The 14,076-nt window shown below is 43.5% G+C and overlaps 1 protein-coding gene across 3 annotated transcripts in view; it reads left to right on the plus strand.

Moving 5' to 3' along the window:
• The window catches only part of slc16a2 (solute carrier family 16 member 2), a 133,151-nt gene that overhangs the window by 56,147 nt on the left and 62,928 nt on the right, over positions 1-14,076 (plus strand). For all 3 annotated transcript variants that reach the window (XR_009650828.1, XM_060901206.1, XM_060901207.1), the window contains exons 3-4: positions 739-883; positions 1,029-1,503. Coding sequence is in view for 2 of the 3 variants with exons in the window: in XM_060901206.1 (XP_060757189.1) it covers positions 739-883; positions 1,029-1,503 (620 nt within the window). In the remaining variant the exon portion in view is untranslated. The remainder of the gene's footprint in view (positions 1-738; positions 884-1,028; positions 1,504-14,076) is intronic.

The raw sequence follows: 14,076 nt of genomic DNA on the forward strand, positions 1-14,076 counted from the left end.
ATCGAATACGTAGCTCGATAGTGTTTACATGCACTAAGTAGCTCGGCAGAAATCGCATAATCTAGGTCGTGTAGCTCGATCAAGTTTGGTTCAATTTCAGCCTAGCTAAGGTGTTTCCATGCCATTTAGAACTTCGGTTTCAGACGAGCAACGGCAGAAATTCGATTTTCTCGATGTGCATGTAAACGCACTGAGTGTGTCAGCTCTGTGATGATCTGGTGACTTGTCCAGGGTGTACCCCGCCTCTTGGCCATTGTCAGCTGGGATAGGCTCCAGCTTGCCCGTGACCCTGTACAGGATAAGCGGTTACAGATAATGGATGGACGGATGGGATACACACGCACATGTCTGATGTTTAACCAGTGAACTCAGACACAGAATACACTGTCTAGACATAAACCACCTTTGAACGTCTCAACCCACCATCCACAGATGCAGACACCATGGACTTTGTATTACTGTGTGTGTGTGTGTGTGCATGTTTGATTGATCCAGTTGGCACTTTGAATTTTCTTGTGAGCTGACCATATCCAGCATTCACTTCATATGTGGCTTTTACAAAAAAATAAAAATAATTTCAGCCCTTTTTACACTTCGTACCCAGGACAGGTTCTGGGCTCATTTGAGGGCGGGGCTATTAATCGCAAGTTTGCTTTCGCATGAACTCAGTCTTTGTCAGCTAATCAAAGCACAGATCTCTGAACGTCGTCCCTTTCTCCCCTCCTCTTATCTCCGTAGCATGGGTCGGTGCTTTGGCCATGGGGATGATCTTCTTCTGCTCCCCCGTGGTCAGCATGTTCACCGATCACTTTGGCTGCAGGAAGACGGCAGTGGGCGGAGCCTTCGTCGCCTTCCTTGGACTCCTGAGCAGCTCATTTGCCACGTAAGGCATCGTCAAGTTTATCGTTCTGAGAATACGGGTCATGGTAGTTATCATGACCGCCGTCATGACCACCACCATCATTATCCTCACCATATTGTTTGTTTTTAAATCAATCATCCTCTCTCTCTCTCTCTCTCTGTTGCAGGACACTGGGACTTCGTTATTTCACCTATGGCTTGCTGTTTGGTTGCGGCTCGTCCTTCGCCTTCCAGCCATCGCTGGTCATTTTAGGGCACTATTTTCGTCGCCGTCTAGGTCTGGCGAACGGTGTGGTGACGGCAGCAAGCAGCCTCTTCACCATCGCGCTGCCAGTGCTCCTCAAGAAGGTTGTCGGTCCTCTGGGCCTCTCCAGAACCTTCCAGATCCTCAGCCTCTTCATGCTGGTCCAGTCGCTGCTGGCGCTCTCCTTCCGGCCACTGATTCCTTCAGCGGGGGCAGGAATGGGCTCCCTGGGGCCTACCGGAAATCAGGGTTCGACAGCAGGAACTCGGTGGAGGAGGGGTGTGATGAAAGTGAGGAAGTATTTCAACGCCCGTGTGTTCAGGGTGGCCACATACCGAGTGTGGGCTTTTGGAGTGGCCACAGCTGTTCTGGGATACATGGTGCCCTACATTCACCTGGTGAGAGGATTATTTTTGGATTAATGTTGACGTGACGCTGACTTTACGTGGATGTTTATTGTGTGTCTGGAACGCATGTGTTTATTTGGTGTGTATTCGGGGTGTCCCTCTGCGTTGCAGATGTGGACTGGGGTGTGTTCAGATTTGTATTTAAATGCGACAGAGGACCAAGCCAATCACAACACGTCTTAACCCCTAACTGATGAATCAAAATGAGGAAGGAGTTGTTTTGTCATGTCACAACTTGATTGGGATTATACAGCACGTCATGAATTTACACACAGGATCCCATCATGTTGGTGAGGGCAAAAAATAGATAATGTTTGCAAAATTATTACCTCTGCTAACTTTGTTGGAGGAGGTTATGTTTTCATCTCCGCTTGTTTGTCTGTTCCCAAGAAAACTCAAAAAGTAGTGAAGAGACTTTGATGAAATTTGATGGAAGGGTGGCCATGGGCCAAGGAACAGTTGATGAGATTTTGATGCAGGTCCAGATATGTATGCGGATCCAGGATTTTTTGTGGCTGTTCTAACATGTGGCTTGGCAGAGGGGCCCACTCTACCAAGTGTCATTCTCGTCTAGGGTGTGATTGCTTTTGTAATCAGGCCATCCTTAAAAAAAAATTCGTTTCCTGTCCACCGGGTGGGCAAAAAAATTTTCAGTCAGGAGGGAGGGATTTTTAAAAAAAAAATTTTTTTTTATTATATATGGATGGATAAGAAATCGCAATGCTGTGTTTGCTTTTTCTTTCAGTATCTTTTTTTATTACAAAAGCAGACACATTTAATAAAATATGACAGTTTAATCAACTGAGACCCCGTCCACACGTAGCCGGGTATCTGCTAAATCGAAGATATTTTTCTACGTTTTGGCCTGTCATCCACATGAAAACACATCAAAAACGAATATTTAAAAAAACTCCGGGCAAAGTGAAGATTTTTGAAAACTCCGTGTATGCCTTTTCATGTAGACAGAGATAACTGGAGTTTTGCGTTTTAGAACGTCACAATCTGCGCCAAAAAAATGACAACAAATCTGCCCTGACGTCAAACGTGCGACCTTTGTTTACTGCAGAAGCCAGATTAAGCATGGACTTAAGCTAGCCGCACACCACGGCGATCCACGCGGTACCGAACCGACCCATTTCAGAGCCGACTCCCGACAGGGCACGCACATATCCCCCGACTGTTGACGAGTGCAGTCGCGATTGAAACGACACGTGACAACTTAATAGCTTTGTGATTGGCTATTGGATATAGTTACTGTTAAATCCAACACTTGAAGATGCTACAGGCTGAATTACAAATGACACAACACGGAATATGTAGCGCACTATCTAGGCCGCATGAGCTATTATTTCCAACCTTAAATAGTGCACTTGTATAGGGGAGTTAAAGCGATTTGGAATTCAGCCACACAACTTGAGCAGAGTGGCTTTCCAGCCCACTGTGTCTATGGATAAAGCTTCAGTCTATGGAATTACAGTATATACCTGCATTAGGTGCTACCAACACGTATTTCTCGCGCTAGAAATTGTGTTTAATGATGTCACGTGTTATATGCGAAAGATATGATTGGCTATTGCTAGCGACTCTCGCCGATCAGTCTGGCTCCCGATTAGTTTTTCGAATCGGCTGTGAGATGAGTCGGTACCATCGAAAACTAGTCTTTACGCCTGACTCGCGACTTCGGTTGGCTCGGTACGCTGAAAATCGGCGTAGTGTGCGGCTCGCTAAAGAGTAATGGATCGGAGTAGTGCCTTGAAAGCGTTAATTATTGTGCAGGTGCTATTTACATGTTTAATTTTAGAAGCCCAACTACTGCTCCAAGAGCACAGGCGATGTGATTAGGGGGTAGGATTTGGGGAAATAATGCCATCTACAGGTTTGGAATGCTTATGAATGTGATTGAAAACGCAGATGTTCGGTTATGTGTGGAAGGGATTTTTTTCGAAGACGAGGTGGTGTGGATAAAACATTTTTATAAACGGAGGGGGGGAAATGTTCGGTTTTAAAAATACCCGGCTACGTGTGTACATGGCATGAAACTTGTACAAAAACTTTAAGTTAGCATTTTAAATGCTGACTGCAACATTTGCAAAACGTTTACAAAGGTACTTAAAATGTCCGACACGCGGACTTTTTGTAGTTCTAAATCGACCGTTAGGCCCAGTTCGGATGAAATTACACTATTAAAATGATCACTGAATGATTTGTTTTTCTGAATCTTTACTATTTTGTTGTTCGCTAGAATACCATTTTGCGATTTCACACTTAAGCAAATGTTTGAAAACTCCGGATCTCCTTCCTTCATGGTGGCTGCCATTTTTTTGTGCCGCACGGCGCATGCGCAGAGCTGATTCGACAGGGCTTTCCACAAGCGCCGGCCACACAATTAAGTCCAGCCGGCTACTTTAATGACTATTTTTGTAGCCCACAGGCTCTAAATATTAATTTTCGATTTTAATAAAATTAAATGTTTATCTAACGGACTGACAATAATGTCAAACTGAACCGTTGATCAAGGGAGAGTAACTCATCCGCGCCCCGACATGCGGTGTGCGCGCGCACTCGGTGCATGCTCAGTTGCGTGAATGTGTCATGCACCGAAAATAAGAGATTTACAAGCCAGGAACGCCTCATGATGCAATACGCAAGAAAAGAAAGAAGATTTACTGCCATTTTACTTTGTATTTGAGTAACGTGAATAAATAAATGGTCTGTGGAAAATACGCTTAACCCTGGGAACTGCGTGCACAGGAGTTTATTTTGTGTTTACTCCCCCATCCCCGGCTGGCTACTTATTTGTCATGGCTGGCTAGTATGAGCCTTAGTGGAAAGCCCTGGGAATGTGGAAATGTCAAGTTCGATTTTAGATTTACGAACCCGAAAAAAATGTCGAAAAACCGGCGTTTAAAAAAAAACATTTCACCCGCACAAACGGCCAGTGGACCGGAAACAGAACATTTTTTAATAATGGCCTCACCTCCATTGTGAAAACCACCTAAACCGAGACTAAGGCCCTGTCCACACGGCAACGGATTCAGGTGAATCTAATAAAATTGTTTATCGTTTCGGCCTGGCGTCCACACGGCACCGGCGTTTTGGGTGCCCCACAACGATATTTTTTGAGAACGGGTTCCAGAGTGGAAAAATCTGGCAACGGCGCCGTTGCGAAGTCGTCTGGATGAGTAGAACGGACTTGTTTACGATGACGTCACAACCACATGACTAGAACAAGCAGCACTCTCGCTGTTTTGTATGAACCACTGCATTGCATTCACTTTTGTATACAGCTTTTCTTTTAAATAAACAAGTAACTGAACCATTTCTTGAATTTCTTTTTTTTATTGGATAAGGCTGCTTTTCAAAATGTTCACACACAATAAGAAAATTAAGTTATATAAAACTATGCACACTAATAAAACTAATTTGTACACACAGAAGGCACGATTTCCTCGCGTAGTCACAGCCATCTTCTTCTTGTTGTTGTGTGTTTGTTCCTGACAGTGCTTCACACCGGGTAGAAGAAGGGGTTTATGCGCATGCGTCCTACTTCTTCTATTGTTCTGGTGTCTCCGATGGGACCGTCTTACAGCACACGTAGAGGTGTGGCATGTGTATTGCATCGTTTTCAGCAAGCGTTGCGTTGCCATATGTACCTGATATTTTACTGATCCGTTGCCCATGTGGACGCGATATTTTTTTTAATGAAATCTCATTGCCGTTGTCGTGTGGATATAGCCTAAGTCATGACCAAGACCAAAGTGTATCAAGACCAAGGCTTTGAGGGGTTGAGATCAAGTCAAGGCCAAGACCAAAGCAGGGTGAGACCGAGTCAAGACCAGGACCAGACCAGTGTGTGTGAAGGGGTGGGGGAGGGGTGACAGCCATGAACAGGAAGAAAAATTTCTTGAGTTAGCAGTGACTCACATTTTTGGTTGCATTTGAAGCAGGAAGTCTGACATCAGGTCAAGTCAAGTTTATTTGTATCGCACTTTTTACAAGAGACACTGTCACAAAGCAGCTTTACGGAAAATTAAAGACTTTAAACATGAGCCTTTGGTGACAGTGGCGAGGAAAAACTCCCTCAGACGAGACAAGGAAGAAACCTCGAGAGGAACCAGACTCAAAAGGGAACCCATCCTCATCTGAGTGATAACAGAAAGCGTGATTATAAATAACTCGCTTCTATAACTGTGTGCTGTGTAGTCACAAAGTAAAACTTTGTAACCAGGAAAATGATTCTCGTTTTAACATGAATTCTGTTTTGTTGAAGTTGTAAACTGTTCACTGATGGAAACTCGAATGCAAAACTGTTCATGACAACCGCAGGTCTAAAGTTAGCAAGTCAACTGTAGTCCTCAGTCATAAATGTATTACTGAAAGCGTCCAGAGCATCTTCCAAGTGTGACTTTCGACTGTCCGTACGGGGCCGTCCTCCACAGGAGCGATGCGATGAGACTCCAGCCAGACGTAGGGCACCAGGATGGATCAGGCAGGTCCGAGGAGCAGAAGAGGTCAGCATCTTACTGGTGTCTCAGGATCGACATGTAACTCAGAGGGACGGGAAGCGGGGAGGGGACGACACAGGTTGTTAGGGATGGCCAATGTCACCTAAAGAGTAAGAACAGGATACATTTTGCAAATCACAGTAATGATGTAAACAAATAAATCAGACAATGCACATTCAGTTTCATAAAATTCCATCAGTTGTAGTCTTTACCGGTCTTGAAATAAAATCCCGAGTCCTGTATGTCTGAGACGGAGACAAGACCGAGTAAAGAAGAAGAAGAAACCTTTGTCACATGCACACTTCAAGCAGGGCGGCACGGTGGTGTAGTGGTTAGCGCTGTCTCCTCACAGCAAGAAGGTCCGGGTTCGAGCCCCGTGGCCGGCGAGGGCCTTTCTGTGCGGAGTTTGCATGTTCTCCCCGTGTCCACGTGGGTTTCCTCCGGGTGCTCCGGTTTCCCCCACAGTCCAAAGACATGCAGGTTAGGTTAACTGGTGACTCTAAATTGACCGTAGGTGTGAATGTGAGTGTGAATGGTTGTCTGTGTCTATGTGTCAGCCCTGTGATGACCTGGCGACTTGTCCAGGGTGTACCCCGCCTTTCGCCCGTAGTCAGCTGGGATAGGCTCCAGCTTGCCTGCGACCCTGTAGAACAGGATAAAGCGGCTAGAGATAATGAGATGAGATGAGACACTTCAAGCACAGTGAAATTCATCCTCTGCATTTAACCCATCTGAAGCAGTGAACACACACGCGCACACACACCCAGAGCAGTGGGCAGCCACACCAGAGCGCCCGGGGAGCAGTCAGGGGTCAGGTACCTTGCTCAAGGGCACCTCAGCCCAAGGCTGCCCCACGCCAACCTAAGTGCATGTCTTTGGACTGTGGGGGAAACCAGAGTACCCTGAGGAAACCCACGCAGACACGGGGAGAACATGCAAACTCCACACAGAAAGGCCCTCACCGGCCGCTGGGTTCGAACCCGTTCGTACCTTCTTGCTGTGAGGCGACCGTGCTAACCACTACTCCACCGTGCCACCAAAATGCGGTCAATTCCGAGACGAGATCGCAAAAGTGGTCTTGAGACTGGTCTCGGGTCCTACAATACTAGTGAAACACTCAAGTTCTGCTGGAAAGGGACAAGGTTTCAGTTTTAGAATGATGCATCCTCATTCACACACTTTTTGTTGACTCTTTGGTCCTGGGTTTATTGCTCTATTTTGCCCCCTAGTGGAATAACAGAAACTTGCTCTTTTTTTTTTAATAAACCTTTCAATTTCAATTCAGTTTCAATTTCGAACAGATTCTAACTTCATTTTGAGGATCGAATTAGAACTTTTATCAGGCTGGTCCCGGTTCCCAGGATGTACATTGGACACCGCTAATCTAATGTCACCAGAGTAGCAGTCCATTTTCTTCTCCGTTTTCAGTGGTGGTTGTCACGAGCGGTAATTACCGCATGAATTTGATCGCCGACTGATGAGTGAGCGAGTGAGCGACGCGATGTTTACTGTGGCAGCCAACTATTGTGCAAAGGTCTTCTTCTTAATGAATATTTTCATGTTGCTCTGGCTTTAATTCTGTCGCTTCCCAGGACATGTTAGAAATCTTATGCTGAATTGAACTATATACAGGAGGAATGCAAGAAAAACAGTGCATTCTCGAGGAATGCAGTATGTTTGAACGAAAAGAAACACGTGGTTCCCAGTTATCTGTTCATTCGTACGGAAGCATGTTGCTGCTCTGCCAGAAAAAGCAAAATGAATCAGGATCACTTTGTAACATACACAGTTTCTTGTTACAACAAGATGTTTTTCATGTTATATTTTCACATTCTAAAGATATTCATGTTCTCACAGGGGATTAGAAATAATCTTTTCTGACTTTTTTTATTGAGTGTACCGATTGAATGTTTTACCTAATTAGCATACTTAATTAAATACTAATTTGCATAATTTGCTTTGAGTAATTTTTCAAACTTTGTATTCAGGATCCAACCATCAATGTGCCTGCCAATTTCCATATAAATATCTTGAAAAATAAAAAAGTTATAAAGAAAAAAAACCTTTGATCTCATTGGTTAATGAGGCCCATTTTGGACCATGTGATCCTCAGACAGAATATCACGGCAGTTTTCGAAAAATTAAGCCATTTTTTTTCAATCGCTGTAGAGATAATGAGATGAGATGATTTGTGATAGCTCAAGAATGGATACTTCTATAAGAAGTTTGTTCTGCATTCAATTCTGAATTCACTGAGAGCAGTTTCAAGCAATTTCCGTTTTATTTTTCTGGCATGGCAGCAATACGCTAACATAGATTTGAAGCAAGTAGGAAAAAAAATCAACAGACTTGTGAACGGTCTTTCTTTTGAAGAAGGCTATTTCCCTGGGGTGTGAGTTTCAGTGATTGCATTTCAGTGTAGCATGAATGCAAAGCAGTGATGAAAGTGAAATGCTGTACTGCGTTCTGTTCAGCGATAAAGTAAGAAAAGATAACAGCAATCCAGCCAACATGTGACGACACAGCGTCCAGTATAATAAACTAACACTGTAAGGGCCAGTTAAGCAATAATAATTTAAGTTAAAAACAGTTAAAAATGAATGATGATAATTTAAGAACATAGAAAAGAGTTCCATGTTCTAAATCTTATGATGTGACATCACTATAGTGGTAACTATGGTAACTGACTGTGTATACCTTAGGCCCTGTCCACACGGCAACGGATTCAGGTGAATCTGATAAAATTGTTTATCGTTTCGGCCTGGCGTCCACACGGCACCGGCGTTTTGGGTGCCCCAAAACAAAATCTTTTGAGAACGGGTTCCAGAGTGGAAAAATCTGGCAACGGCGCCGTTGCGAAGTCGTCTGGATGAGTAGAACGGATTTGTTTACGATGACGTCACAACCACATGACTGTCAGTGCTTCACGCCAGGTAGAAGTGTAACGAACTCGATGCGAGTTGTCAACAAATCCTATAACTTGGTTCATGAAACGCGCTTACAAAATATTTTCACTGTGAATATTTATTATGTAATGGTGCAGAGAGAGAGAGAGAGAGAGAATAGCCCTTAGGGCAGAGTCTTTAGTCCAAACACTGCGGAAGCAGTACCAAACCGCGCACCGCCCGTGCGCTTTCCAAAAACAAAAACAATCCCGCCAGCAAAAATAGGAAAAAAAAAAAAAGGAGCGATCTCACCTCTTCAGATGTTGGTTTAAGTCCGACAATACATTCCTCAAAAAGGGCGTAGAAGAACAAAGTAATCCATCAACGTGTAGCATTCAATTTATTCCGGACCATTAAAGAATTCTGGAGGATATCAGAACGTTGGCGTACCGGCTTCCATCTACCCCCATTCATTCCTCTTTCCGCATCTTTCGTTTTACGCTACTGATTAATAATCAAAACTTTATGTGGCTGATGCTACAGAAGAAGGGGTTTATGCGCATGCGTCTACTTCTATTGTTCTGGTGTCTCCGATGGGACCGTCTTACAGCGCACGTAGAGGTGTGGCATGTGTATTGCATCGTTTTCAGCAAGCGTTGCGTTGCCATATGTACCTGAAATTTTACTGATCCGTTGCCCATGTGGATGCGATATTTAAAAAAAAAAAATCTCGCTGCCGTTGTCGTGTGGATGTAGCCTTAGTTTCGAGTCAGAACACGGTGGAAGCAACACAGTCTTTTGACCGTGCGCCAGACTTTGTGATTTACCTTGTTGTTTTTAGAAAGACAAGGGAAGTTGTCATGTCTCGTCGCTCGCATGGAAAAAGAGTGGGGTTTTTTTTTGACTGACTCTAGAAATGGTACAGTAACCAAGGAAGAGCTAACGGAGTGCCATTACATTTAGTCAAAAGACTGTATTGCTTCCACCGTGTTCTGACTCGTAAAAAAAGCACTCTTTTTCCACGCGAGCGACGAGACATGACAACTTCCCTTGTCTTTCTAAAACGTTTACTTAAAAACAACAAGGTAAATCACGAAGTCTGGCGCACAGTCAAAAGACTGTGTTCACAGTCAGTTACCATAGTTACCACTATAGTGACGTCACATCATAAGATTTAGAACATGGAACTCTTTTCTATGTTCTTTTTCTATGTTCTAAACTCTTTTCTATGTTCTTAAATTATCATCATTCGTTTTTAACTTAAATTATTATTGCTTAACTGGCCCTTACAAACACGTTTATCCAATTTAGGAAGAAGAAAAATGAGACACAGGTTTTTCTTTTCAGTGGAGAATGTTTATGCAGTGCAAGGCATTCGCATGGATTGTTTTGAATGTTGAGTAACAATGTTCATTTCTGACACACGATCCTTGTTTAATTCCTCGAAAGTGATCCCCAGGGTGGAACGTGGTCCCTCTCCATCTTGTCCAAGATTCTAAAACTGGACTCAAGTCTATTCCGACGAAACGAACTCCGTGTGTGTGTTTCACACTCGTGTGATAATAATAATATCCCGAAGCTCCCACTCGGCACTTTACAGTTTGTGTTTGTATGAATCTCAGTGATGTAAACAGGACAGTGGAATGTAATCAAACTTCCATTAACGGTATTTACATCAGCAGCGTGTTACTGCCATGTCATTCGTTCTATATTCAGCAAAACAGAATGTATTTTATTTGGCACGTCAAATGTTTTTACAACAAATTTTGGTACTCTGGCCCCCCTTTTTTAAACCATTTGTACAAAATCTTGGGGTAACGTTTGACAGATAAACAGATTAGTTCTGTTGTCAGAACGAGCTTTTTTCAACTTCGTCTCTTGGCCAAAGCGAAGCCGTTTCTCAGTCGGCAGGATCTCGAGAAGGCAATTCATGCATTTATCAGTTCGAGACTGGACTATTTGGCCTCAGCCAGTCTTCAATTTTACGTCTTCAACTTGTACACAGGGATGAGAATTTTCCGCCGATTGGCGGATTTCCGACTTTTTCAGACCAAAATGATCGTTTTTGAGATCGATGTAATGCTGCATTCATGTGCTATGGGAAGATGATATTTTCCAGTTGGGAAGTGGTATTTACCAGTGTGTTGTGTTCACATGCTTTTGTTGTTGTTGACAAATTAAAGATGGTGGACCAGAATCAGGCCTGTTATTTGGCTAAAACAATTATAGATTGCCTTGTTCATCAGCTGCAGCAGGAATATCTCATCTCATCTCATCATCTCTAGCCGCTTTATCCTGTTCTACAGGGTCGCAGGCAAGCTGGACCCTATCCCAGCTGACTACGGGCGAAAGGCAGGGACACCCTGGACAAGTCGCCAGGTCATCACAGGGCTGACACATAGACACAGACAACCATTCACACTCACATTCACACCTACGGTCAATTTAGAGTCACCAGTTAACCTAACCTGCATGTCTTTGGACTGTGGGGGAAACCGGAGCACCCGGAGGAAACCCACGGGGAGAACATGCAAACTCCGCACAGAAAGGCCCTCGCCGGCCCCGGGGCTCGAACCCAGGACCTTCTTGCTGTGAGGCGACAGCGCTAACCACTACACCACCGTGCCGCCTCAGCAGGAATATGAGTTATCAAAAGTCAAAAGGTAAATAATGCTGAATATTTCCTCATCATGACAAGTCGAGATTTTCTTAACACATTGAATGCCACGCAGTTTTTGGAAATTTGGCTGTAGCCACAATGAGAGTAGCCAGTATCTAGATCATTGTTGGCGTTCTTTGGACAGCCACAGAATATTTTGTATTAGGCTATAATATACATATTATAATAATATAATATACATAACATGACTCGTTTAAAAGGTGAGAGTCAGCTTTCCGTAGGTGAAAACCACTTCTTTCTTGGTTCATAAGCTAGTCTTGTACCGCTCGCCACCATGTTGAAAGGTTAAAGTTCATCTCATCTCGGCAACTCGTGTATCAAAATTTTCTACGAGTTGCCCAGTGGAAAATACCACAAGAGGGGGCGTTCATGTGTGCTTTCCATGTCGGCGTTTGGTATTTACCATAATTCCCATAGCACATGAATGCACCATGAATCCGTTGAGAATTTTTTTTTTGGGGGGGTGGGGGTATGATTAACAATCTGTGGTCACCTTATAACGCAGACATCCCAAGTGTCCCGGAAGTTCCAGGAGTCTCCTGTATATTAGCGATAGAAGCGAGCAAGAGCGTGCGCGCGCAACATTAAGGTCTGCATCACGCATCTTAGAATGTGCGCGCGCGCGAGGGGGCGCGCGAGGGAGACTGTGTGCAGTGTTGCCAGATACTGCTGACGTTTTCCAGCCCAAAATATGTTCAAAACCCGCCAAAATGCACTTAAAACCACCCAATCTGGCAACACTGCCTGTGTGCCTGTTCATGTAGCGCATGCCAGACAAAGAGCATCTTGATTGGGTTACTCAGCAAAATAAGCCAGTCAGCTTTCAGTGTGGGCGGGCTTTTATCTATTTTCTCGAGGACCGGAGTTTGAGTCAGTGCAGCCTACAGGATCGGCATGGTCTGCTAGATAAGCTAACCCCATTTATAAAAGATACACACTTATATATGACGTGTAATTGATATATTTTTGGGGCGTGCGCTCTCTCCAGAGAGAGAGCGCGCGCCCCAAAAATATATCAGTTACACGTCAAGTGTGTATCTTTTATGAATGGGGTTAGCTTATCTAATGTAGCATGTTGGGGAGAATCATAGTATCATATCTATATTTCTGATAAAATTTTAGGTATGATAGCATGTATAACTCTCCTACTTATTGCTCATTTCATTGGGGGGGAATTGCTGGCATGTGCCGCGCGGGAGCGTCTGCCCACATTTTTTAGGCCGAGATGAACTTATAGTTTTTGATTTTAAAAAAATTTCCAATATGTAATGCCCATTGTACATTCCTGTTCTTTAATTCAAAATCACCATCTCGATCTTCAGATTGACCGTATGGTATCTGTATTACATTCCACAGCATCCTGTCCAGATAAAACCTCGTTAGTCCACACAACAGTTGAAAGGGAAGTGATGAGTGATGTTGAATGTTGCCTGCTTAATATGCAAGACCTCCTGCTACCATGAGAACATCAGAAGAAAGCTTAAGAGAATTATATGATAGAACTTTTTTCTGGTTTGCACTTCATTGTAAAGGATTAGAGTATTCAAAGACGAATCACAAAAATGCAGAAATATAATACTGTCAAGCTCGTTTATATTAAAAGGTGCATTGATTTGATTTTTTGAAATCATCAAATGTGAATTGATTAAAAACAAGTCTCTTGTACCATATTAATCATTTTCACCTGGGAGTCCACCAAGAAGGGGAATTTATTTCCAAATACATTGCAACTTTTTGCTGATAAAATTAATGGTTTTGGGGTAAAAAAAAAAAAAAATAGCCAAAAATAATTAGCCCCATGGGCCCCGCCCCGTTTTTTTCAGACTTTTAAAATATTTTTCATTCTCATCCCTGTTGTACAGAACGCTGCGGCCCGATTTTTAACAAGCACGTCTAGACGTGAACACATTACTCCTGTGTTGTCGTCACTCCATTGGCTTCCAGTCCGTTTTAGAATTGATTTTAAACTTCTGTTGTTTGTTTTTAATGCCATCAATGGCCTGGCTCCCTCTTACCTGTCTGAGATTTTAACTATTCGTGATCATGGTAGGGCCCTGCGTTCTTCAGGTCAGCTTCTGTTAGAAGTTCCAAGGTCGAGATATAAACAGCGGGGTGATCGTTCTTTTGCTGTCGCTGCTCCCAGACTGTGGAACAATCTGCCCCCCGACATTCGCACCACTACTGATCCCGGCCTTTTTAAATCAAAGTTGAAGACCTACTTTTTTAGATTGGCATACAATCCTGACTAGGGGAGTCTTGTTTTTGAGGGGTGCTTCGTTTCGTCTGTTTTATTTCATGTACTTCTGAAAGGCTTTTGGTTAATCTGCAGCACGGTGGCACCTTCCGCAGTCAAAACCTGTGTTTTTATGTGTTTTGGTGTTCTGTTTTATGGCTTTGATGTAAAGCACTTTGGGTACCTTTTGGTTATTGTAAAGGGCTATATCAATAAAATTTGATTGATTGATTGATATTCGTGCGGACTCGCGCAACACAC

Source organism: Neoarius graeffei, chromosome 20 (genome assembly GCF_027579695.1).
Source record: "Neoarius graeffei isolate fNeoGra1 chromosome 20, fNeoGra1.pri, whole genome shotgun sequence".
In the NCBI taxonomy this organism is placed as follows: Eukaryota; Metazoa; Chordata; class Actinopteri; order Siluriformes; family Ariidae; genus Neoarius; species Neoarius graeffei.